The 26512-nt window shown below is 29.7% G+C and overlaps 3 protein-coding genes across 4 annotated transcripts; 1 reads left to right on the forward strand and 2 right to left on the reverse strand.

The window, feature by feature from the left end:
• Nucleotides 1–605: 605 nt before the first annotated feature.
• On the reverse strand, nt 606–5501 carry LOC123294095 (zinc finger protein 501-like). Its single transcript, XM_044875173.1, has 8 exons — nt 4931–5501; nt 4767–4825; nt 4631–4700; nt 4482–4565; nt 4227–4419; nt 2799–3043; nt 1433–1749; nt 606–848 (listed from the first exon to the last, which is right to left on the reverse strand). The coding sequence occupies exons 1-8, from the start codon at nt 5286–5288 to the stop codon at nt 678–680; spliced, it is 1497 nt and encodes a 498-aa protein (XP_044731108.1). The 5' UTR covers nt 5289–5501; the 3' UTR covers nt 606–677.
• An 882-nt stretch (nt 5502–6383) lies between these two features.
• On the reverse strand, nt 6384–15872 carry LOC123293507 (thymidylate synthase). Of its 2 annotated transcripts, none has more exons than XM_044874358.1 (4): nt 15685–15872; nt 11807–11991; nt 9248–9505; nt 6384–7141 (listed from the first exon to the last, which is right to left on the reverse strand). In XM_044874358.1, exons 1-4 carry the CDS (start codon nt 15849–15851, stop codon nt 6585–6587), a joined length of 1167 nt encoding a protein of 388 aa, XP_044730293.1. In that variant the 5' UTR covers nt 15852–15872; the 3' UTR covers nt 6384–6584. The 2 variants fall into 2 exon arrangements, with proteins under 2 accessions (XP_044730293.1, XP_044730294.1); XM_044874359.1 differs by lacking the exon at nt 15685–15872 and adding an exon at nt 12452–12617.
• A 4145-nt stretch (nt 15873–20017) lies between these two features.
• LOC123294262 (fumarate hydratase, mitochondrial-like) lies at nt 20018–26186 on the forward strand. Its single transcript, XM_044875385.1, has 4 exons — nt 20018–20229; nt 20307–20441; nt 23610–24043; nt 25245–26186. Exons 1-4 carry the CDS (start codon nt 20134–20136, stop codon nt 26077–26079), a joined length of 1500 nt encoding a protein of 499 aa, XP_044731320.1. The 5' UTR covers nt 20018–20133; the 3' UTR covers nt 26080–26186.
• Nucleotides 26187–26512: the final 326 nt, after the last annotated feature.

Consider the following 26512-nt stretch of genomic DNA (forward strand, 5'->3'; position numbering starts at 1 on the left):
TACATGGTATTTCAACAATTAACTCAGTCAATTGTTTGTTTTCACTTGTTTATCTATTATATTCGATTTTATCTACGGTTTAAAATCCGAGATTATTTTAGTCTCCGGCTTAAAACCGGAAATTTTTTTAATCTCAGGTTTTGTAATTTTTCAAAGGCAACCTTAGCAAAAAGTTACCTTCAATTATTATTTTTGAGAAAATTTAAAAAAAAAAAAAAACTAGATGCATTCTATAATTATGGAATACATGGATTCAAAAGGGATTTAAATAAGACGCAAATTATTTTTTTAAATTAAAAATTGTAGTTTTATAAGAAAACTGTTTTTATTTTTTATTTTATCATGATAAGTTAGACAATTTTAAAAGAACTTTTCAAAAGAGAAACGAAAACATCGTTGTGACGTAATCATGTTAATTGAATAGTATACACTGTATACATTTATCAATTAACATTATTACGTTACACGATCTTTTACGAACATTTTTTTTTACATTTTCGTTTCTTTTATGAAAAGTTCTTTTAAAATTGTCTGTAACTTTAAAATTATCATGAAAAAATAAAAACAGTTTTGTTATAAAACTTATATATGATCTTACTATTTTTCTCAACAAAAAAAAAAAGAAAATATTTTTTCAAAATCCCCATTAGTGTAGAAAACAAAATGTATGAATATTTTTAAATATTTTCCAATTTATTATTTTCAATAATCGGTGGTTCATTTTTTCTTGTACTCTTTACACCATGTTTCCCTCGCATATGTTTGATATAATTTGAGCTGTTGGTGAAATGATGATTACACTCCAAACATGAATAAGGACGTTCTCCTGTATGTTGTCTGATGTGGACCTAAAATATTATTCATATGAATCAATGTATCCCAAAGTGGTTCTAAACTAGCGTTAAAATTTTTCGATAAAGCAGAAGGCAATTATTGTATCGAGTAATGGATGCATTCAGTTCAGACAATGCAATGGATTGTAGCATAAAATTTTTATGTAACGAAATTCATTAAACTTTGAAGAGCCATTATCGAGATACAATTTCCATGGTTCCATAGTTCCATAGTTAGATTAATTTTAGTTTTAAACGAACACGGTTAAATGACCTAGTTTTGGGTTAAACACAACTTAGCCTGGCGCATTCCATACGTGAAATTTCGACAATCAAGATGAGTTTATCGTAGTTATTCTCTGATTCGGGACATAACAGAGTATCTACAAAAATCACAGATTCGGACGAGAACCGTCCGTTCCCGTAAGAGTGAATCTGCTACTGTGTCATCTTCTCCCCTGAGTGAAACACTCATGAGCTATCCTCGATTAGACATCCTTGCTTACCTTATCGAAATAGACACTAATGTTAGAAATCCTGAATACAACGAAACAATTTTGATGTATATAGTAATACGATTATTCTATAAAAATAATAACCTTTAAAAGTGGTTTTGTTCGAAATCGTTTATGACAATATTCACACTCGAAATTCAAAACACCAGTATGAACAGATGAATGAAGTGTTAAAGTTCCTTTTCTTGTAAATCGTTTTCCACATACTTCGCACGCATGTGGTTTTTGTTTTCTGTGCACTTGTAAATGAACTCTTAATATATATCGAGCTTTGAACGATCGTTGACATTGATCACAAGTAAATGGTTTAGCATCTGAATGTGCTGTATTTAAATGATTTTGTAATTCAGCTTTTCTAAAAAACATTTTCCCACATTGTTCACAACTAAATTCTCGTTTACCTATTAACCAATAAAAAAAATTTGATAAATTAAGGATATAAATAATTCCACACATATTTTTATTTTCGATGTAACAAATCCACAAAATTAAAAGGTATGGATGGCAATAAAAAATAACTAGTGTAGGCGCTGAGTGGGTTTCATATGCATTTACAGGTCTCACCGAACAAGGAGTGTATTTCGACGTATTTTGACCCGTTCAATCCGAATTTTTAACTTGCTCATCGTTCAGAGTGGGGGAAATTTGCTATAAACAAATTAATTATTTATACGGCCATAGCTTCTTAACTATTGGAAATTTTATGAAACAATTTTATACCATTTTATTCTACATCAAAAAACCAATATTAATTTTTTTATTCGTCTTGATACGACAATAGAACCGGATATATGGTGAAAATTGTAAATATAAATAATACTGAATAAGGTCAGCGCGCAGCGCTTCGTTTGAAAGTTCGAAGATTGGCCAATAAATAATATTTTTGTACCTTAAAGTAGAGTCTATATTTTAATGCCATGCACATAAAAATACGTCAACGAAGCTAGCACGATTGTAAGTATTAAGTTTTATCATTTTTCCGGCCCGCTATTAGTTTATAAGTGGAAAACGAGCCTATAGCGAAAGAAAACCCCACATATTTTAATGCCATGCACATAAAAATACGTTTTATGCAATAGCAACGAAGCTAGCACGATTGTAAGTATTAAGTTTTATCATTTTTCCGGCCCGCTATTAGTTTATAAGTGGAAAACGAGCCTATAGCGAAAGAAAACCCCACATAATTATATATGAAATATATATATAATTGCAAATTTGTTCTAGTTTAAGAATCTGTTCAATTTTTTTAAATATCTCTATTAAAACTTGAGTTATTGCAACCGAACGCAAATGTATGAGGAAATTTTGCGTAAATAAGCAAAAACGGTTCAAAAAATGAGAATAAAGAAACTTATTTATCATTCTATACACACAGAGTGTACCAAAACTTTACTACGTTAGCAAAAAACACAGGATTATTGTGTGAAGTTGTAGTATTCAAAATATCTACCTAAATGTACGGTTTTCTGATGGTATAATAAACTTGCAGCGGTGGATAATTTCTTTTTACAAATATCACATTCGTATGCCTGTCTTAAATCTGGTTGATGTAATCGTAAATGCCCTTGTAAATTATTCGCAGTTTTAAGATTTTTCCCACATTCTGGGCATGTGTAGTTCTTTTCATCGGAATGACTTCGTAAATGATATCTTAATAGATATGGTTGATAAAAATACATTGAGCAGATGTCACATCTAAAAAGTATTAATTTATTGAATATTAAAAACAAAAAACCTGACTGCGTTAAATAAAAACTGAAAAGAAAAAACAAGTCCAGTAGTTTTCATAGCGAATTTAACAGTCGGAGTCCATTATTGGGAAGATTTGAATGGGTAGAGACACTAGAGATCAAACGCGTGGGCCGATTTTGATGTTTCTTATGCTAATCGATTTGTCTTAGCCTTGCAATTGTCAATAAAGACTTGGCTTATCTTCAGTTCTTTTTTGCCTCAAAATATTCATCTTCGCGTTCCAGGCATGTAATTTTTTTTACAAAATTTTTTAAATACACTCCTATATATCTCGAGAGTGATTTATTGAAACATTTCTATCGAACTTTTTCAATTTGTGGTCACCATGTCAAAAGTGAATAGCTGAATGTTAATATTTCGGAAAGTAGAGATTTTTATAAAGTTTAACTTTTTTCGAAAACCTTATAGTAAAAAAGTTTTCCATATGGATCCAACTTAAGCAGACATATCTAAAGAAAATAAGACGTATATAAAGAAAACATCAAATCGAATGACTTTTTCGTTATTCTGAGGCGGCAATGGGGCCTTATCGATACCTCTTCATTGCAAACATAACTTACAAGAACTCATTCGTGAGTTAAAAAAACTACTGACTTGCGGTTTCCGTTACTTAAATAATAGACCTTTCTCACAAAAAACAGAAATGCTTTTTGTTAATTTTTTATGAAAATATAGGTCGAGTAAAGCCTGTAACTCGAAAATTACTAACCCGCTTTTTGCTAAACCGCACACGTGATCTATGATGTCAATCCGACAAGCAATGACAATAAAATAGTGTCAACAGGCGTATTAATATATCATTATTATCAACTTTAAATGACGTCACAACGACAAGCAATGACAATAAAACAGTGTCAACAGGCGTATTAATATATCATTATTATCAACTTTAAATGACGTCACAACGACATTCGTGTAACTTCGTGTGTTTCCGGTTCGTTTTCGCCAATTTGAATTTTAATGATTTTCATTATCATATGGCTCCAAAAAAATCGGCGGAAAAAATTAGCCCATTTATCAAGACATTTATAAAGTAAATTCCAGCGCCATTCTCGCGTGGATTGATTAAGATACATTGGATGTGAAATTTCTATTGCCACAATTACTTCAAATTTCTAAAACTTACTTATATTTATATTTATCCCTGTGTTTCTTCACATGCTTTTTGAAAGATGTGAATACATCGTAAGTATTTGAACATTCTGTACAACTATAAACTGGTTTCTGTTTATGTTCATCTGTGAAATGTTTACGTAAATTTTCTACAGAGGGGCATTCCAATTGGCATGTAGCGCATTTCCATTTAAAATTTTTCCATGCTAAAAATTAAAATAATTGCTGTAAAGGCTGGCATGAAAATAATCAAAGATTAAATATGCACCATCTTTGGTACGTTGTACTTGTGCGTTTCTTTTCGCTTTTCGTTTAACAATTTCTGGATCCAATACAGTTATTTTTTTCCCATCTAAAACAAGATGGCATTATTTACAAAGTATTGTAAAAATTAATTCAAAATAATAATAATTTTACGTTTTTTACGACTAGAAGAATTGTTTTTTGATTTTTTTTCAGTTTGCTTTTCAACTTTTTCATTCGTATCCTTCAAACAAAAATTTTTGAAAAATTAAAATTGTAGATACGAAAAAATTAAAAAATTCTAAATTACCAAGTGCTGTTTTAAATTGACTGAATGTGATTGGATTTCTGAATTTTCTTCAACTTTCACTAAAAATAAGCAAGGAATATCTATACAATATTTCTATGAAACCTAATACACATTTTAAAGTTATTTTGGCTAGCACAGACAAGAATTGAAAGGGATTTGCAAACCTTCTTCTTTTACAACGACGTCGTCATAATCATTCAATACCGTTTCAACGTATTGGTACCAATCATTTTCTGGTTCTTGTAATTCAGTTTTTAAATTTACTTTTTTTTCTTCTATCGCATCTAATAAGTTCTGTTGAGCTTTTTTTACAAGTTCTTGAAAATCATAAGCAGATCCTACTTTGTCACAACATAATAAACAAACATTGTTGGGTAATTGTAGGTTATCAAAATTCAAACTTAAAAATTGTTGAATTTTGGATTCTAATTTTAATTGAATTGCTTTATCATCTTTAATATTTATTAATTCATTTCCAACTTTCCATTCAGCACAAAGTCTACATTGTAAACAAGCACTCATACTTCAAATATTTGTATTGACATTTAACTTGACAGACAAGTTTGTTTATTTAAGAGGGGAAAAGCCCCTAAAACAAGAACACATAATACATATATAAAGACGTGAAACTCCCAAGTGGAGAGAGTAGCAGGAAAAGATATCTATCTGGCGAGGTCTAGTCCTCAGTCGCTGCGTACTTCGTACTGCACATCATCGTCTTTTGTCTTCAATCAATTGAAACTCAATTGAAAGTGAAAATAATTTCAATTGTTTTCAATCTATTAGACAGCCTGATGCGCAGTACAAAGGACGCAACGACCGATGACTAGACCCCGCCCAGATAGACTTCGTAAATTCAGACGCGGGCGCTTTTAGTCCGGCATAGGATGTTTCAAGAATATTTAGATATATATGTTCTTGATCTGAAATTTGTAGGAAGTTCAGTTGGTGAAAAATTCAAATATTTTAAACCTCCTATAGGTGCTTCCAAAGTTTCAGATCGGATCGGATTGGATTTCAGGATTGCTACGAAGATGGATTGTATTCTTAGACTGGAAACACTGAGAAAAAAATGAATTTTAAAATTATCAATATAAAAGTCCAAATATTTTAAACCTCCTGGACGCTTATTAATTTTATTAACCATCATGATCCCTAAACAACTAGGAAGAATTGATAATCTTCAAAGCTTCTGATTAAATTTTCATATTTTTTATAAAAATTCGAACAATTCCGACTGGATTATTTCTACGAAGATGGATTATTTTAAAAACAATGTTTTGGAATAACTTCGCAGGATTATTTATAGTTAAAAAGGAAGTTCTAGGGTTTTATTGATAGGGTCTTAATTTAAACAGTTCGACATGATTTAAGTAGGTCCACATGAGCATTTTCATCTCTAAAAACATACACATCTACTATTGGTTAAAAATCGATATTATTAGTGTCCCAGTAGTCCAGCCTTAATCGGATATAGAAAATAAAAGGTAACAAGGAAGGATCAAGACAAATTTCGAAAGTTAAAAATACAAATAAAACTTATCTTTATTTTAAATTAATTAATTTTAAAAATAAACTATACAATAATATTTATTTTCTTATTTTACAAAACTCTGCGGTTACTTTATTATTATAATTATATTGTAAAGCTGCGGTTACACTGAAATCAAAAACCGACAATAGTTGCATAATCGTGATAATAAGTAGCTTAATGTGAGACTAAATTAAGTATGTTTGTCTCATGCAAACAATAATAATTTGTGATACTTAACTATCGGACTTATAAAAATAAAATAGATTAAATACAAAGTACATATTTTATACAGCCATTTCCATAGCAATTTTCGCATGAGGTTTATAGCCAATTAATTCAAAATCTTCAGCCTTAAAATCATCAATATCACTAACATTACGTTTAATTATCAATTTAGGGAATGGTCTTGGTTTTCTTAACAATTGCTCATTCAATGCATCTACATGATTTAAGTACACGTGACTATCACCTAATGTATGAACAAAATCGCCCGCTTTTAAATTAGTCACATGGGCTATCATATGTGTTAGTAGCGCATAACTAGCAACATTGAATGGTACACCTAAGCCCATATCAGCCGAACGTTGATACAATTGACAACTTAATTCACCATTTGCAACAAAAAATTGTGCTAAACAATGGCATGGTGGTAACGCCATTCGAGGTATATCTACTGGATTCCAGGCACTCATTATAATACGACGATCATTTGGATTTGTTTTGATTGTATGAATTACTTCTTTTAATTGATCAACACCTTCGTTGGTGTAATCACTATGCATGTTCTTGTATTCGGCACCGAAATGGCGCCATTGAAAACCATATACTGGTCCCAAATCACCTGTAAAATTATTGAATTAATATAATGTTGATAACAAGATTGATCTTGCAACTATTTTACAAAATTTGTCTTTAAATGCGCAGAATATTTAGATCGTCATGATTTTAAGTATTTTTCTAGACGGCTTAGACAATACTCTATAATCCGACAAATTCAATAGTGTTGTGATATTTAGAACCACTGATATTTCATGTAAAAAGAATCTAGTATACTAAAACTAAAAATTATAAATTGTTTGATCGGTAGCTATAAGAAAAATAAAATTTAGTACATAATTGGTAATTGTTCTGTCATGTAACATTTTGGTGTTATATTAATAAAATATTTAAACAAACTATTTTTACAAGTTTTATATCCCACAAAAAGCCTTTGCTTCCAAAAACAACAAAGATGAAGGTACTTCAACGAAACTGAATGATTGAAATCTCCCACCAGTTCGTGATGTCACAACCCATATAAAAGGAGACATTCTCGCGTGATTAATTAACTAGTAATTGCAGTTGCATAAATCATTCAGTTTTTCTTGCGATAATGTTTGTTATCAATAATTTGTCAAAATAACAACACAGAAACTATAAATTTTGAATCGCTTAGTAATTTCAGTAACAAATCAGTTCCGTTTCATTTGAGTAGCTTTGAGTGTATATGGTCTAAGTATTTCGCGCAAATAACCCGCTCTTGTGTTCACAATGGTGTTTGTTGTATCATAAATAAGCTTTTTTGAAAGGTATGATAAAAGTTTAACTGTTTAGTTATACTCATATGTGTTTTACCACCTTTACCGCTGAGAATTTTATTTGTCGAATTCTCAGTTATTTTCACAAGCTGAGTGCACCTCTTTCATGCACTACACTAGCCCATGGTAACCATTAATTAAATTAATTTTTTTTTGTGATTGCGGGAATCGAGCCCGCTACCCTAGGCATTCCGCGAACGGACTTTAACTGTTTAACATATTTGAGGATAAATATACATTCAATAGTTGAATGTAAAATTAATGAGTTTGTTTACAAATATTTCAAAGCAATGTTTAGAAATTAATAAAAATAAATAATTTCTTTTTTTTTTTGAATTGATTAAAATTATCAGTAATAATAGTTCAAGTGTTAAATTCATTAAAAAACGATTTCAAAATACATCCTACAATCAACCGATCAAAGTCAATATCAAGAGGATATTGCACTCTCTTTGTCTAACAATCTTATCTCGTTGATATAAAATGATAACACACAAGTTGTAAAAGCATGTAAGTTATTAATAATTTGCATCCTAATCAAAATAACTATATTCATAACTGAAACTGATAAACGTACTTAAAAAATTAGAGACGATAATGATTTTTTGACATTGTTTCATATCGATCTAACTTATCGTGACTTCGCTTGCATAGTTATTGGAGGTTAATAGGTTATCGTAGTTGCCGAGTAAGTGAAATTTTATGAGATAGAAAGTATTTTAACTTTTTCTTAACCCGCTTTTATTAGCTTGGTATGTATCTATGTAACGGAATCTTTGAACGTGATTTTCACGCATTTGAAAATCCCTGATTGAATTGAAATTTCACAGACTTATAAAGGAACAATCACAATACAATATTTTAATAATTTTATCCGGATATGCTGATCAGGATCTTCAGGATTAACAATTTTTTTGTTCCGCTAGCTGAACTAAAAAGTAGAAAATAAATTATAGTTTAAAAATAGAGTGATTAAAAAAAAATCATTTTGTCGTAAAAAAGCGTGGGGTGCTTTTTATGATATCTTTTTTAATGACTTTACTTTTACCAATATTTATCAATAAAATATTTACAAGAATTGAAATCTAGTAGCTCACAATTTATTTTTACGACAAAATGACTTTTTTCTTCATCATTTAATTTTGTTTTTAAATTTACAGAAATTATTTTCTACTTTTTAGTGCAACTAGATACAAAGCGTGTTTTTTTAAAACTATTATTTATTTTTACGCAATATAAAGTAGCCAGTTTTATGCATATCTCTTGACATAATATCTGTCTAGGAAATCAATTATTTCTGAATTTGCTCGAAGTAATGCAACATTTTTTAGACAAGAAAGAAAATATTAAAAAAAAAGAAAGAATTTTACCTTCTTCACGATCTGTAAATCCTAATTTATCTAAAAATTCTCTGCTACTGTTCGCATCCCAAATATGAATATTCTTATCACGTAATTCATGTGCATTTGTACTACCTCTTATGAACCATAATAATTCTTCAAGAACACCACGCCAAAATACACGTTTTGTTGTGAATACAGGTATTGTACCATTTCGTAATGAGTATCTCATTTGTGCACCAAATATTGAATAAGTACCAACTCCTGTGCGATCATCACGTTTAATACCTGGTTAAATATAAATTTCAAAACATTAAATTTGGATAAATTAATATTTTTTAAACCAAGTGGAAAATTTGTTAAGATTATGTTTTTAACTGATTTGCTCCTCCTTCCCTTAAACCAAAGGCGTTGATTCGCATCGTTCGTATTGTGTTCAAATTTTTATAATAAATGAAATCGTTGAGCATAGAATTTGCCTCAAATTTCTTAAATAGATTTTATAAAAATTTTTCCAAAGGGTGTACAACGAAACAGTTTGAGTAAAACATTATGAGTGATTAGAGTAATAGACCTTGGGACAGAAAGGGTACTTTGTAAAATGATGAATACATACTTGAAATTTTGTGAGCGGCTTCTTTTTGGCGAGTCTACTAAACACTCTACATTTGAGAATATAGCGCTTTCGAAAAAAGTGGTAGGGAGAAGTTTGGTAGACTCGCCAAAAGGATGTTACTCACAAAATTTCAAGTATGTATTAAGCATTTTACAAAGTACCCTTTCTGCCCCACGGTCTATTAGGTGGAGAGCCGCTTTTACAAGTTATGTAAAATGAAGTTTACTTAGAATTTAGACAATTTTTGTTTTATTTAATAACTCCGAATAATTTTTTGTAAGAGCAGTGTTATACATTTACTTTTAAAAATTCAAAATTTTGGATAAAAAGGTTTAAAAATTTACACGTGTGAATATTTTTATACCATGCATATTTGTAATATGCAAGGTATACTAAGTTTAGTCCCAAGTATGTAACGCTTAAAAATATTGATGCTACGAAAAAAATTTTGGTACAGATTTTCATAGAATTACCTAATTAGTCCATTTCCGGTTGTCTGTTCGTCTGTCTGCCAACACGATAACTCAAAAACGAAAAGAGATATCAAGATGAAATTTTTACAGCGTACTGAGACAAGTTCGTAAATGAGCCACACAGGTCAATTGGGTCTTGACCAATGGGTCCGTAAGACCCATCTTGTAAACCGTTAGAGATAGAACAAAAGTTTAAATGTAAAAAATGTTCATTATAAAAAAATAAACAACTTTTATTTCAAATATTTTTTCGTAAACATCACTGTTAACCCGTGAGAGCGCAAATTAGGCGTAAATTGTATAGTATATATTATATGGGAATATCAGCTATATTAGTTATGTATGTGTGACATGTATGTATGTGATAGAGTAATCAACACTGTTTATGCATGGTATTTCAACAATTAACTCAGCCAATTTTTTGTTTTCACTTGTTTCCTATTGAATTCCTAAAAACTAAATAACATGGAAAGGCGACAAGTCGGTATAAAGTTCTGTTATTAATCTCTTGCAAGACATTTTTTATTATTAAAACAAGTGAAAACAAACAATTGACTGAGTTAATTGTTGAAATACCATGCATAGTCAGTGTTGATTTCTTTATCACATAACACATACATATATGTGACACATACATAACTGATATTCAAGTATAGTACCTACGATAAAATTTCCGCCTAATTGGCGCCCTTACGGGTAAACAGTGATGTTAACGAAAAAATGTTTCAAACCAAAGTTGTTTATTTTTTTATAAGGAACATTTTTTACATTTAAACTTTTGTTCTATCTCTAACGGTTTACAAGATGGGTCCTACGGACCCAAGATCCAATTGACCTATGGTGCTCATTTACGAAGTCGACCTCACTTTTTACGTCCTGAGTACGCTGTAAAAATTTCAGCTCGATATCTTTTTTCGTTTTTGAGCTATCGTGTCCACAGACGGACAACCGGAAATGGACTAATTAGGTGATTCTATGAACACCTATAGCAAAATTTTGTGCGTAGCATCAATATTTTTAAGAGTTACAAACTTGGGACTAAACTTAATATACTATGTATATTTCACATATACATGGTATAAAAATCAAGGCCATGATAATTTATAATTATTGTTTTAATAAACAATGCAACATTGTGTTTATTTCCGATAACTCAAAAGGTTAAATTATTTCTTTGGACTTCTTACCAATTAAATTTTATTATTAGATAGTTTTAACATTTCCGTGATATAAAAATAATTTATAGGACATTTAATAGTATGGCTCCATCCTGGAGTAATAAAACGATAAAGAAATATACATCTTATAAAAAAATTTCAAGGATCAATAATGACAAATTTATATCACATGAAGAAATTTTTGTTTTAATGGACTGCCGAACTGGCTAAATAATATTTCGACTGCCTCGGCGGGTTATCGCGGGAGTCTTATAAAAATACCAATGAAATTCTAAGTGGGAAAAAAAAGAAAAAATTCATTTAAAAAACTGAAAATACGTACCATTACGTAAAATATTTTGGATATGATTTAAATATTGTAATTCATCGTAATTAATTTCATCTTCATCCCTTATATCTTCGGTTGTTTCTTTATTGATTTGTGGTTGAATTGCAGGATTTGGCATGACGGAAAAATTACATTTTTTATTTTCAAATTGTTGATTATTTGTGTTTACTGCTATAATACTGTAAAAGAAAAGTTTAAATGGTATAACTTAAAATAAAAGAATGCTTGAATCACAAATTTGTGTACTATTCATAAACCGAATTTTCGTTTATCAAAACGATAATCATAATATTAATAAGCCTCCTTCCCCATTTTCAAAGTATATTCAGAAGAAACAGTTTTAGAAATGGTAACACGCGGTTTTAGCGGGAGCGCAGTAGAAGATACTTAAGGGGTAGTTATTTCAGAAACACTAATTATTATACCATAACGGGATAAGTGAGACCTCAGCAGATAAAATCCATATATAGTTTAAAGCGAGATTTCAGCGAAATAACTGACATCAATTAAATTTTACGGGCATGCAAACTTCATTAGATAAATTTGATAGTTTAAATAACTATAGATTTTTGATAAAAAATGAATTATATTTTATAAAGAAACTGATTTAAATGAAAATATATAAACAAAAATAAATACCTTGCCATTTTTTTTTTTTAGTTAAACGTCTTTTATGTATTTAGGATTTAAGTAATAAATGTTTATAATTTTAGAATTAAATGAAATATTTATAGTACTTATAGTTAGTTATACAGCTATGATGAACGTATGATAATCAATGATTTTGCCGCGCGAATTGGATGGGTCCTTTCAGCGACACGAACTATGCGTGTGTTTCCTAATTTTATCAGTATTCTTGAAAAAAATTAATTTACTTTTTTCAATACTAATATTTTCTTCTAATAAAAAATAGCACATTTAATAGCCAGGTCGTAATTTTAGTCAGATTATAATATCTCTTTCAAAGAAAGGTCCAAAACTATTTCAACCCGTATTAATTCAAGCCATCTGATAAACTTGGAGCAAAGACTATATTTTACCGATATATTCTCTGACTTGGAGTGAGTTATCAATGGAGTTTTATATGGTTTTTAGTAGCTCGTTGATAGTCGGCCTACAAAGTGTTTACAAGATATGGAATGTGTCCAGATGTCCAAAAGATGTTCCGTAAATTACATAGTTCATATGCGTTATGCTCAACACAAACACCCTATTTTTTACGTGTCTGCAAATGAATTAAATCAATGAATGCTCCCATCGGCAAATTTTAAAAGTTTTTATGGAGTTGATTATTTGTCCTATAAGGTCAAGAAGATAATCCTCGTAATTTTTTATGTAATTATTTTTATACAAATCTTTATCCACAATTAAAAAATTTTTGTTTTATAAATAATTGCTTAAAGCAGGAAATGCAACTAATTTGAACCAGTCATGGACAGGAACATTCAGGATAATGCATTGATGGTAAGTTTTCGATTATTATTTGCTACTTTAGTAATTTTAGACCATATTAAATTTCTGCAAATAAGAAGAGCCAAGGATAACACGAATTCACAGAATACATTAAATAACTTGGCATAATACGAAATATTGTTTAACGATCGTCAATAAAATACGATAAATTATTTATGATGGTAATGGTAGTAATGGTACCACAGACTTACATTAAAAAGCAGCACTTTCTCTGTGTAAAAAAAGTGTCCCTCAAATAGCATTAAATTAAGATGGCGTTAGTGTTTCAGAGGACCATGCATACAATTACACACATATATTATTTAATGTATTATGTAGTCACTTTTGAGCCAAACAGCCATAAGAGATTGTGTACCTTTACCATTACCCTCCATAAAGGTTAGGTTGGGTTTGAGTGGCTGTTCTGTGGTGGGACACTTTTAGACCAAAGTTGTTGTGATAGCGAAAAAAAGGGTGGTTTATCTCCGGCCACTACTCCAAGAACCATTTAGAGCTGTTTAAGAACAGCAGAATTACTTTGACGTCAACGGTCTTAAGGTCGAAGAGGTCATCAAAGAAAGGCTGGTTCAAGTAAGTCCATCTCCTCATGGCAAGAGCTGGGCAGTGACAGAGAAGATGAGACATTACCCTCCATAAAGGTTAGGTTGGGTTTGAGTGGCTGTTCTGTGGTGGGACACTTTTAGACCAAAGTTGTTGTGATAACGAAAAAAAGGATGGTTTATCTCCGGCCACTACTCCAAGAACCATTTAGAGCTGTTTAAGAACAGCAGAATTACTTTGACGTCAACGGTCTTAAGGTCGAAGAGTTCATCAAAGAAAGGCTGGTTCAAGTAAGTCCATCTCCTCATGGCAAGAGCTGGGCAGTGACAGAGACATTACCCTCCATATAAAAACACATCAGTTTTGAGAGCCATTTCAAAATGATGATGGCGCTAACTATAATATTTTTTTTTTTTTGAATTGTTTGGAGAAAACTCTGAGTAAATTCTGCCGCTTTCATATTAGGATTATTCATGCCAAATTTCATTACATTTAGACAAATATTTTTTTATTAACAAACTTGCAAAAATAGGGCTATTAATTAAAGTCTTAACATAATGATACGTCTTTGGATTTGTCGAGGATGTCATATGTCACTCGATTGAGTTACAAATTCTTCTTCCGAGCATTTCTCGTGTTTAAAATACGCCAATAGGGATCATAATAATCTCTTCAAAATCACGTATATTTTATCGCTAAAAAACGATAAAAACTCCAAAGAATATTTTTGACTTTGGTCTGTATAATATGTGTGTGTCATCTTTTGAAGTTTTGACTAGGGACATCGTTAATTTTCAAAAATAATACACACAAGAGATATGTATCTATGCACTTTTTTTAAATACGAGAGAATGATGGCGGTGTAGAAATGTCAATGTCAAAAGAAAGTGTTTTTGGTCATATTTGTCATTGTAGATTTGTAAGAAAAAATGTAAAGTGATACTTGACAAGTATTTTTTTAAGCCAAAAAGCGAAAAACTTCTGTTTTTTTTTTTTGTGATATGAAAATTTGACATTCAATGTATGTTTTTTTTTTGATAAATGCCCCTATATTCAATGTATTTTTTTTTTTTTTTTGATAAATGTCCCTAGATGACCCAAGCAATTACCTCAGATTTTGCCTCAGATGTTGTCTATGTACTTAATGGCCTAACGGAAAACCTTATTAAAAAAATAATAAATAATAAAAATAAAAATAAGCATTTGATCTTTTAAAGTTCAACCGAAAGTGGAGATCAGATAAATTTGTTTTTAAAATTGTACGTTTTATTTTCAATATTTTCGAAAACGGCACAGCAACTAGAACCTTTTTGAAATGTTACTGCTTATAATTCGATTAGTCTTTTTATTTCCTACATTATAACACCGAACACCCAAAAAAGTCTTTTGAAGTAGAAAAACCAATTTTTTTTCTGTTTTTCCATAACAAACAATTCGTTCGATGTGTCTTTTTGAGACTTGCATTTGATTTATAACATTTCTCAGTTTTTTTAAATAAATGTATGAAAAAAAAAATCAAAATTCAACAAAGCTTCCACCAAGGAGATCCTGGGTTCGAGATCCGACTATACTGATTAAGTTTTTATTAAAATTAATTTTTTGTTTTTCGCGCAAAAAAAAAACTGTGTGAGTGGGAGCGTAAACGTTATTTTTATGTAGAGGTTGTATGGTATTCACAACAAAAATTTTTTTCGAATAACAAAAAATTAGTATTTTTTCTTTTTTACGTTTCAAAATTATAGTTAATTAAAATATTAAGTATTAAATGAATCTAAGAACATTTAAGAGAAAATGAAAAATAACTTGTATTTTCCAGGAAAAATTATTTAAAACTAAAGAGATAAAAATGAATTAATCACCTGGTTGCTACAGGCTGCGATTTCGTATGGATCAATCTATTATCCATACAATTATTAATGAACACATTTAACAATGCACTATTCTGTTTAATAAAATGATTAATTGTATTTTCAACAATATGTTTAGAACCATTTTGATGGCATATAATATGCCTCAGTGTAAACATATTTTATGTTTCAAATAATTTACTAACTATAATAAGTTTTTCAAATGTTATTGTTTTTATTTATATACATACGATGTAGGATTTTAAAAAAAATTACTCTTATTCATGAATTAATGCCGTGAAAATCATATGTACATGTTTAAATTCTTTGAATGTCCAATGTTCGACTAAAGAAAATTTTCAATAAACTGATTAATATCCAGCCTTGAACGGTTTATAATTAAAAATTATTAAATTAAGAAAAATATGGAAACTCTTTATTATGATTCTACGTACTAGATTTTTGAGTTGCAATCTGACACAAATCTTATTAAGTTTATAAAAAAAAAAAGTTTCAAACAAAAGTTTATTTTAAAAGAATTGGTCAAATACGAGATAGACACCTGTGAAGAGAATTTTGCCATAAGGACTTTAGATTTTTGTATTTGACGCCCTTAAGATTAAAAATTCCTGTTTTGCCCTCTTATTGGGTTTAAAGCTTGACACTACTACGATGAGACTATATTTTTCAAAATTTAAGGCTCAGTTGTTTCTGTGAGAAGAGTTGGAGATATGGTTAATTTTCGTATATATTAAGCCTTTTCCAAACTATGCATTTAAAATGTTCTTGTTGTCTCGGTGTAGTACACTCAAAGCAAATAGAAAAAGATAGTGTTATTGTTGTGAAATAAGATTATCCCATATCTACTTATACTGATTGTAAAATATAGACATATCAGGGTAGATCGCGCTAGTAGTGGGGCTATCGTGTAAGTGGTCATATTCACTCGATTAAAAAAGAACGCTACCTTAGTTACAGAGTTTGATGGGGCCAATCATGCTCTGCCATCAGATTGGACCTAACTCTTCGGGTTTCTTTAATAGTCAATTTATATCCTAATAGGTAAGAGATTGAGAATAAAACTTTAAATTAGAAAGTTGACCCTCATAGAAAAACTAGCAATTTTGATTTAAAACATTTTTTCGAAAATATTAGCTTCCGGAGGAAATGCGACTTAAAAATATATCATTATTGGATTTGATCGAAGAAAATGGGCTTAAAGTTTATTGATAATCGTAGTTCAAAGTGATGGACACAGGCGAATGTCCTATATTGCTCTTGGAAACTTTTGGCTAACGCATTTTTCCGTAGTCAGCGTGTTTTCTTTCGATGAAGTGCAATAATGACATATTTCTAAGTCGCATTTCCTTCGAAAGGTAACGTTTTTCGAAAAAATGTTTTAAACAAAAATTGTTAGTTTTTTATGAAGATCAACTTTCTTATGTAAAGTAGTTGTTCTATCTCTTAACGTTTAGGATCTAAATTGGTTATTATTAAAGAAATCCGAAGAACTAGGTTCGATCTAATACTAGGTATGATGTCCTCCATCAAACTCTGCAACTTTGTTTAAGTTATTTTTTTATGGGTTACTACAAAACGAAATACTTAGGTGTATAAATTAAAAGAAGATAGGATTTGAATATCAAATTTTACCCATTTCTCTTTTTTAAAAGACCGATCACGAACTGAATTGTGAAAATAAATTTAGTCTAATGAGGTGATTTTTTTATTCTAAATTTGTACGAAGTATATGTAAAGAACAGTAGGGACTGATATTTCAACGAGTTTTCTGTTTCGCGATAATATGAAATTTTGTTTATAAATAATGAGCATTTTTTATCCATTAACATTATATTAAAGTTCAAATTGGGGATGATAATACGACAAAAAATTGCGTTTATTTTAATAAAAAATTTTATTATCAAAATGTGTAGTTGAATCTCTGTAAATCCGTAATTTTGAGAAAAAACGATTTTCACGTAATCGGGTCAAGAAGTAATTTCACTTTGGAAATCACAGATTCTGATCCTGTCGGGAAAATTTCTTTAAGCTATTTTTTAATTTAATTCTCTATTGAGTTTTGATGTTTTAAAACTATTTATATGTCATTTCCGATGTTTTTTGACTCATCCGTTACGATAAAAACCGATAAAACGCATAAAATACGAATTGTGAAAAATTGTACATGTGAATGGTTCTGAAACTTTAAAAAATTTGGTCAAAAATCTACATTCCAATTGTTTACATGCAATTGGTATAGTAAATACCAAATAAAATATTATATACTAATTACATGTAAATAATTGAAAAATAGTCTTTTGTGAGATAACGTGTGATTTATTGCAAATTTCATAAGAGAGCAGGGCTGCAATCGATTCAGTTTTCCCCTCTACTTTTTCTCACAACGAACAGAGGTTCGACTGTAATATATGCAACGTAATAACTTTACATTCTGTTTATAAATAAAATCTCGTGAAATGAAAATTCCATTACGGAAATATTTTGTATTTTTTCTAAAAATAGATTTTCAAGATATTCTAAAAAAATTTGTGAAAATTGGTGATTAATTTCAGGATATAATAAAGTGACCAACTAGTGACCTAAAAGAGGTGAGAGGGGACTTTAGGGGCGAAGTACAAGTTATTTACGAACACTGCGCATAGGATTTCAAGTTCAAATGTCAAGGACAGCATAAGCATCTTCATTGATTTTACTAATAATGTTTACAATTTTTATAGATTTACAATTTACAATGTTTGTAAACACATTGAATTAGAAAAATTTAGATTATATCATGAGCGCCCAGGTCACTGAACATTCATTCTGCATTATGGAATGATAAGATATCAAAGCCGCGTTTGGGACAAATCTGTCTTTTAATTTCTATTTGTGATTGAGACTGAATGTTATTAACCCAGAATTTTAAAAACTGTTATAGTAATTTTTGAATAAAGCTTAATAATAAGAACATCCAAACTTTTGATTGTTTGTGATGACCTTTGACCTTGAATAAATTTTTTTGCGTACTTGACAAAAAATTTATCTTAATAGTTTAATATACTTTTTATAAAGATTTAAAATGCCCGTTCCACAGAAGAGGATATAGTTTACACTTTCTAACATCCTTGCATTGTTAATTTGTAACAATCGACAATCCGATAACTAAAATTTTTGATTTTAGCTAACTGTTTTCAAACTTACCCAGCAATAAAATATACTTTAGTTCCGAACCTTATCGTCTTGAAGAGTGTGGGGGAGGGGGAGCTTGTGTTAAATTCAATAGTTTTGATTTTATACGGAATTGTTTATCAGGTTTGCCCAATGAATATTTCAACTTTTTATCAACTTAAGAACTATTTATCTTCAATATTTATTAATTATTATCATTCGAATTCTTAAGTTTTAAACAGACGTTTGTTGTTTTGTTCAAATTCAATTCTGGCTATTAAAATACAAGCCTTTATTACACTAAAACGTAAAGAAATTCCCTTAAGCCACTCATATTTGATAATTTGTAAAAGCTTGATAATTAGACTAAATAGATCATATTGAATGTATAATAAATAAAACCACAAATCTAATTTCCTCAAAATTTGTAACTAAGCATCCTCACGCTTTTACATACATGAGAGATTGAAGCAAACAAAGATTATTTTTGTGCATAGAAAGCTTGCTTGAACTTCAAAAAGAACTTTTTGTAAAATTTTTTATTGGATAATTTTAGCTATTTTACGGCACCAAATTTAAATTAAAAATTGGTGAACTTAAAATCACTTACCAGCTTGAATCATGCCAATACGCCATAAAATATAGACTACGATGATTGTTTGGAGAGTGACAGATACATATTATTTAGACTTGCTTTGTTTCATTGCAGCTCTACAAGTTGCCTATTATAAATATTGAATTGCATATTGATTGTAAACGTATAACAAAGCTTGTATAATAAATTTGTGTTACGATAATTTGTGGTTTTTTCGAGATTATTTTATTTATAACGAATTATTATCTCACCACCGTGAGATATAAAAATTTATTTTGAAGATAAAAACAAAAAACAAAATGAGTACCATATCTAGTTGATTATGGAAAATATTTACTTTTATTTTTACCCATAGAAAATTTTACGACTAAATATTAATTACATATGTATGAATATGGAACAACCTATAATTAGGAATCCAAATACAGAAAAGTGTTCAGCGGATTGTACGGATTCAAGAGAAGTAAAATAAATTTTATTTTTCATTTTAGTGTTTAAAAATTTATTTATAATATTAACCACAAGGTTGCGGTATTATACAAAAAATAGTCGATAATACAGTTATCATACTGCTATCTTACTATTTTCATATGTCAACAGTAGATTCAGGATTACGTTAGGCAGTGGGGTACTTATTTGAAGGTTTTGTGAATAATTGAGGGGCAGGGTTATCATATATTCATATAAATAAAAAAAACATGGCTCAAAAGATAATTCAAATCTCACGCTCGGCAAACAGAGTTTTGTCAGCTACAAGTGCTTTGTATCGCCTGAAAATACCAATCAGAACAATGGTCTGTTTCATATTCAAATTATTATATAAGTTTTTGGATTTGGACCACTAAACTAAACTTTACGTTTTCTTTTTCAGTCAGATCAAAAAGATTTTCGTATTGAAAAGGATACTTTTGGAGATTTAAAAGTACCGAGTAATAAATATTATGGAGCACAGACAGCACGATCAATAATCAATTTTCCAATTGGAGTGGATACTGAACGTATGCCGGTAAATTTTGTTTATCATTTCATTTATCAAAATTTTCCATTCCAACAATAAAAAAACTTTACCTTTCACTATTGTTCTACTTAAAATTTAATTATTTTGAATATAATTAATTTTACCTTGAGAATGTTACTTCTATTCATTTAAGATTTATTTAAAATGTACAGATAAAAATAACTCTTTTAATAGATTATTAAAAGGTAATTGTTTACATCTATTTTTATCAAAATAAACCGGATTTTTTGCAAAAACTATAAAAAGAGAGTGAGACACAGAACTTTAGACATTGGAAATTTTAAGTCTTTATTTTACATTCAAGAAATTATAATTTTAATGGAAGGATATAAATAGATTTTCAGTGTAGGTATGCATAACGAAGCGAAAATTTCAAGATTCTTTTTTTACTTGCTTTTTTAATTATTGGTAAAAATAAGAAAATTGTTCCTTTCGACAATTGTAAACTTCCTGTCATTATTTTTACGTGTTATCACTGACTTCCTTTTAACATATACGCCAAACTAAAAACAAATTATCGAAACACAATAATCAAGAATTATCGAAACACAATTTTCTTTATTAATAAATTTAGTTTCATTTATCGTTCAAATAGTAGGCAAAAATAATGTTAGAACTTGCATTATGGGCTAATGAAGAATTGAATGGTTTTTAGTTCTTATTTGTTACTTATTAATTCGAGTTTCCGTTTTAGATTTTTTATTACAATTATATTTTTGAAGAAATAAGGGCGAAAATTTTCCGAATGAGATTTCAAAAGTTTGATAAAATCTCACCTAGCCACGCGGCTTCACTAAAAACGTAATCGAATTAGCGAAATGTTAGAATTTATTATTTATGTATTCGCAAAACGAAATTTTTTTTTTTAATTTCTTCAATGATTTGAAATATTTGTTTTAAATATTGCCAATTGATTTTAATGAGAATATAATTGATTAAATTTTTTTTCATGGTTTAAAACCTTGAAATAGTTAAAAAAAATAATATTCACAATGGCCAAAATGTCTAGTTAGAATATGGTGTCCTTGAAAATACATTTATAAAAGTTCTTGTCCGACATTCTACAAAATTTTCGGCATTTTTTTTTTTTCAAATTTGCAGCTTTTGTTAAATTAATTAATTTTTGCATTTGTTACTCAATTATCTTCCTATAAGTATAATCAGAAATAAACGGATATTAGTCAATTTTAAGCTTTTGACGAAATCAGAAATGATTTCGTGAAAAAGAAACTTCCACTTACGTGAATTTTCGTAGAGGTAAAAAGCATGAATTAATCAATTAAGAATTTCTATACGTAAATTTATCTCTGACATAATATGCGATCACTGGGACATGCTTGTTTCTAATTGATGCACGGGTAATTAATGTCTATAAATAAATTTTTTTAATAAAACTGGTTTTATTTCATACGTGGAAATTAAATTTGACCAATGTTTGTTGTGTCCGAAAATGGTCATAAATTACGACGATTGTTGGGAGTTACGATTAGATTTTTTTGGTAAAGAATACCAAACTAATGTGACTAAACTGTGACTTTCAGTCACACCAAAAAAATGAAATCTACATAAAATATTGTTTACACCTTTAAATGTAAAGAATTGAATAAATTAAGATTAATCATTACCATTGTATTAAACAATTAAAAGATGATTAATATATGCTATTACATAATAATTTAATTATTCAATTTTGTTTTTGTAATTTAAATACACTTGAACTTGAGTTATTTTTCCATTTGAATATATTGAAAAAATTGAATTTATGTAATATATATTAAGGTATACTTCTTTTAGTCCCAAGTATTAGTCTAAGATCCCAATTAGGATCGACCTTCACCCATCTGTTTACCGGATGAAAGTTATTTTTTATGAAATATAAAATGTTAACAAATATCCCTGCCATGGGTTGCCTATAAAAATGTGGTCCAGACTACTTTTAGTGAAAATATCAAGAGTAAAATTTTTAGAAATTTTTCACTGACTTGCATATCTTACGAATTTTGATCTACTCGAAAGTAAAAGCCATAAAGAATATGCAGCAGCTATGTTGTTTGCCTTTTTTCGTTCACTATTATCGCATTTATACAAGTTGAAAATAGTAATTACGTGCATCTGTTAATTCATTGCAGACTCGCATATCTAAATAAAGATAATTTTGTTACAATTACGGTGGCATATGATTGGCCACAAAATATTGGTCAAAAATAATGTTTACAAGCTTTCCAAGTTTTGATATTTATATTAAAAATGGTCTGGACCATATTTTTTAAGGCAACCCGTTACAGGAATATTTGTTAATATTTTACATTTCATAAAAAATAACTTTCATTCGGTAAACAGATGGGTGAAGGTCGACCCTAATTCGGATCTTGTACTATATGTAACAATTGTGTTTTATTTTGTAGAATTATTTTTGTATTCCATTTTTGCCAAATTTAATAGGTTTTTGAATAAATTCCTCAAAAAAGTTATTGGTTATTTTATAAAGAAAAACTTTCTAATTTAAACATTACCTCTATCTCTTAAAATTTACGAACATCAGATGAATTTTTAACGAACTCAAAAATTTTGGAATAATTTACGATCCTTGTGAGATATGTCCTTCTAAGCAAAACAACTTTTATTGGGGTAATGCGGTAGTCGCCTTATGTCGAATTTGCCATATTACACATAAAAATGTAAAACTAGACTTGGTATGATGACAAAATTTGAAAGTGAAATTAAAATTGATTAAAAAATGAAGAAGTTATAAGCATTCAAAGATTTGTCCATATCCTTTTATCAAAACAAAGTTTTATATCCATTTCTATGTTGATATCGGGCAACGATTTCACTAATCTATATCTTTCTTAGTAGATATTGTTCTATGAGTAGATACTTCTAAAGATTTTTACAAGCCAACTTCACTTTTCTGCCCGTGCAGTGAGAATTCTTCACCTGAAGTAATAAAAAAATTTAGTCAGCAAGCCTATTGCCCCGACAATGCTTTGTTGAAGAAAAATTTAACTGGGGAAATTAAAATGGGATAATCTATTCATTACATAATTTAGTACATAATATACATATGTAGACGTGTTTTAACAAAAAAAAAAAAAAAAAAAACAATAAGACAAACAAAACTATGTTAAATTAATGGTAAAATTTTTGTTTCCGCAGCTACCTGTAATTAAAGCAATGGGTGTGTTAAAAAAAGCAGCTGCTCTTGTAAATAAGGAATATGGATTAGATGCCAAAATTGCAGATGCTATTGCAAAAGCAGCCGATGACGTAATATCTGGAAAATTGTATAATGATCATTTCCCGCTTGTTATATGGCAAACTGGATCTGGTACACAAACAAACATGAATACGAATGAAGTGATAAGTAACCGTGCAATTGAATTATTGGGTGGTGTACTTGGATCAAAAGATCCTGTACATCCAAATGACCATGTAAATAAAAGTCAAAGTAGTAATGATACGTATCCAACGGCTATGCACATTGCTGTTGCCGTTGAAATTAATTCGTCATTACTCCCTTCATTAAAATGTCTACACGAAGCGTTATGTAAAAAAGAAAAAGAATTTGAGAAAATTATTAAGATTGGAAGGTATGTATTTTAATAAAAGCTATTTTGATAATCCTTCTTAACTTGGCGTCATTGTAGCGACCAAACAGAAGATAGCCGTTATGGCCGGGCCATTTCAATCTATGCATCTGAATATGTCGCCAGAGTCGGCATCTATTAAAAAATGACCTCATCGAAAATTGTAGAATTTGATGGGGGACATCATGCTCTGGCATCAGATTGGACTTAGTTTTTCGGGTGTCTTTAATAGCGAATTGAACGTTTTTAAACCAATGATGGTAGCGAATGTGATGCGTTCAATACGATTAATCTCAGACAGTTCAGTTAGTTTTACCAAAAAATAGCTAGTTTAGATTCTAAACTTTAAGAGATATAATAACACTTAAAATTAGACAGTTGATCCTCATAAAAAAACTAACAATTTTTGTTTAAAACATTGGAGAAAAAACGACTTAAAAATATGTATTATTGCATTTAATCGAAGATAATACGCTTAAAATTTATCGATAATTGTAGTCATGGAAACATGCGAATATCCTCTATTGTCCTTGACAACTTTTGGCTATAGCATTGTTACCTAGTTAGCGTGTTTTCTTTCGATTAAATGCAATAATGACATTTATTATTAAGTTGCATTCCTTTCTGAAAGCTGACGATTTTCGAAAAAATGGTTTAGATGGAAAATGTTAGTTTTTTATGAGGATCAATTTTCTAAGTTAAAATGTTATTCTATCTCTTATCGTTTAGTATCTAAATTGGCTACTAAAGAAACCGAAAAACTAGGTCAGAAGTCAGAACATGATGTCCCTCATCAATGCATAGATTATTCAGATGCATATATTAAAATGGGTCACCCTGTATATAAATGTTAAGTGACCATTGTGTCCGGTTATACTTTACCCACGCGATGTCAACAAAATAGCTAATACGCTCAAAGAGGGCAACGACCGCATCTACTGTGAGCGGCAAATAATGCGCGTATTTAGTTTTATGCTCAATTGGATATCTCGAAAACCGTGTTAGTTATAAAATAATCCTCGAAATAAAATAAACTTTTACACTTATGTTAGACTAGGTTTAAGGCTTTACTTTTTTTTTACTCGGAAATCTGTGGTCCCTTTTCTTTATTTTCAGTAAAATTACTGTCAAATACTTCTCTAAATCTACCTGAAGGCTTTACGAACGTACACTTATTTATTAATAAGGAATTATTTGTTTCAAGAACTCATACTCAAGATGCTGTACCATTAACATTAGGTCAAGAATTCAGCGGTTATCGGCAACAAATTGCAAATGGAATAAAACGCGTAGAACATACTCTGCCCCATTTATATGAACTTGCATTAGGAGGAACAGCGGTTGGAACAGGTTTAAATACAAGAATTGGTTTTGCCGAAAAGTGTGCTGCTAAAATTGGTGAATTAACTGGTTTACCTTTCGTATCAGCGCCAAATAAATTTGAAGCATTAGCTGCCCATGATACAATGGTGGAAGTATCCGGTGCATTAAACGTACTTGCATGTTCCCTAATGAAAATAGCCAATGATATAAGATTCTTAGGATCTGGACCCCGTTGTGGTCTTGGTGAATTAATTCTACCAGAAAACGAACCAGGTTCATCCATTATGCCTGGTAAAGTGAACCCAACACAATGTGAAGCTATTACAATGTGTGCTGCTCAAGTAATAGGAAATCATGTAGCCGTTACTGTTGGTGGTTCAAATGGACATTTCGAATTGAACGTTTTTAAACCAATGATGGTAGCGAATGTGATCCGTTCAATACGATTAATCTCAGATAGTTCAGTTAGTTTTACCAAAAATTGTGTAGATGGAATTCAAGCGAACGAACAACGAATTAAAACTATGCTACATGAAAGTTTAATGTTGGTAACAGCATTAAATCCACATATTGGTTACGATAAGGCTGCTAAAATCGCTAAAACTGCGCATAAAGAAGGTTCTACATTAAAAGAGACAGCAATTAAATTAGGATATTTAACTGAACAACAATTTGCAGAATGGGTTCGACCAGAAAATATGTTAGGTCCAAAATAAAATGTAAATTAAATGTATTGTTGGCATAAAAGATCTTTTTACATGTTTTTAATATGTGTTTGTATATAAAATATATTATGTTAATAAACCTTAAATCTTGGATCGGATGAATTTTTATTTTTATTTTAACCCTTATCTATCACTTGAAGTTCCAAGAATAAGAAATATAACAAAATAATATATCAGAACTCGGATTTTGGAATATTAAGTATAAAAGGTTGACAATTTTTTTCTCATACGGGATAAGTCTTTGTTTTAATGTGCAATTTATTGTCATTGTATATGGCTACGTTTCCTTTGCCGTGCAATTATTTTTGCATTCATAAGCAGAAGATAATAACAAGTAAAATTTACAAAATTTAAAAAACCCTCGACAAATTGTTTTGGGTACGGAACCCTTAACTCGCACTTGAAACATACCTAAGAACACTCC

Source organism: Chrysoperla carnea, chromosome 2 (genome assembly GCF_905475395.1).
Source record: "Chrysoperla carnea chromosome 2, inChrCarn1.1, whole genome shotgun sequence".
NCBI classification, from domain to species: domain Eukaryota; kingdom Metazoa; phylum Arthropoda; class Insecta; order Neuroptera; family Chrysopidae; genus Chrysoperla; species Chrysoperla carnea.

Coding starts and splice junctions, on each gene's coding strand:
- LOC123294095 (XM_044875173.1), bottom strand. CDS start 5,288: ATGAGTGCTTGTTTACAATGTAGACTTTGTGCTGAATGGAAAGTTGGA. Junction 4,420..4,481: donor AGTACAACGTACCAAAGATG/GTGCATATTTAA, acceptor TTTAATTTTTAG/CATGGAAAAATTTTAAATGG. Junction 1,750..2,798: donor TCAGAAAACCGTACATTTAG/GTAGATATTTTG, acceptor ATTGGTTAATAG/GTAAACGAGAATTTAGTTGT.
- LOC123293507 (XM_044874358.1), bottom strand. CDS start 15,851: ATGTTTACACTGAGGCATATTATATGCCATCAAAATGGTTCTAAACAT. Junction 11,992..15,684: donor TCGCAGCCTGTAGCAACCAG/GTGATTAATTCA, acceptor TTTCTTTTACAG/TATTATAGCAGTAAACACAA. Junction 9,506..11,806: donor CCAAAATATTTTACGTAATG/GTACGTATTTTC, acceptor ATATTTAACCAG/GTATTAAACGTGATGATCGC.
- LOC123294262 (XM_044875385.1), top strand. CDS start 20,134: ATGGCTCAAAAGATAATTCAAATCTCACGCTCGGCAAACAGAGTTTTG. Junction 20,230..20,306: donor AAATACCAATCAGAACAATG/GTCTGTTTCATA, acceptor TTTCTTTTTCAG/TCAGATCAAAAAGATTTTCG. Junction 24,044..25,244: donor AAAATTATTAAGATTGGAAG/GTATGTATTTTA, acceptor ATTTGTTTCAAG/AACTCATACTCAAGATGCTG.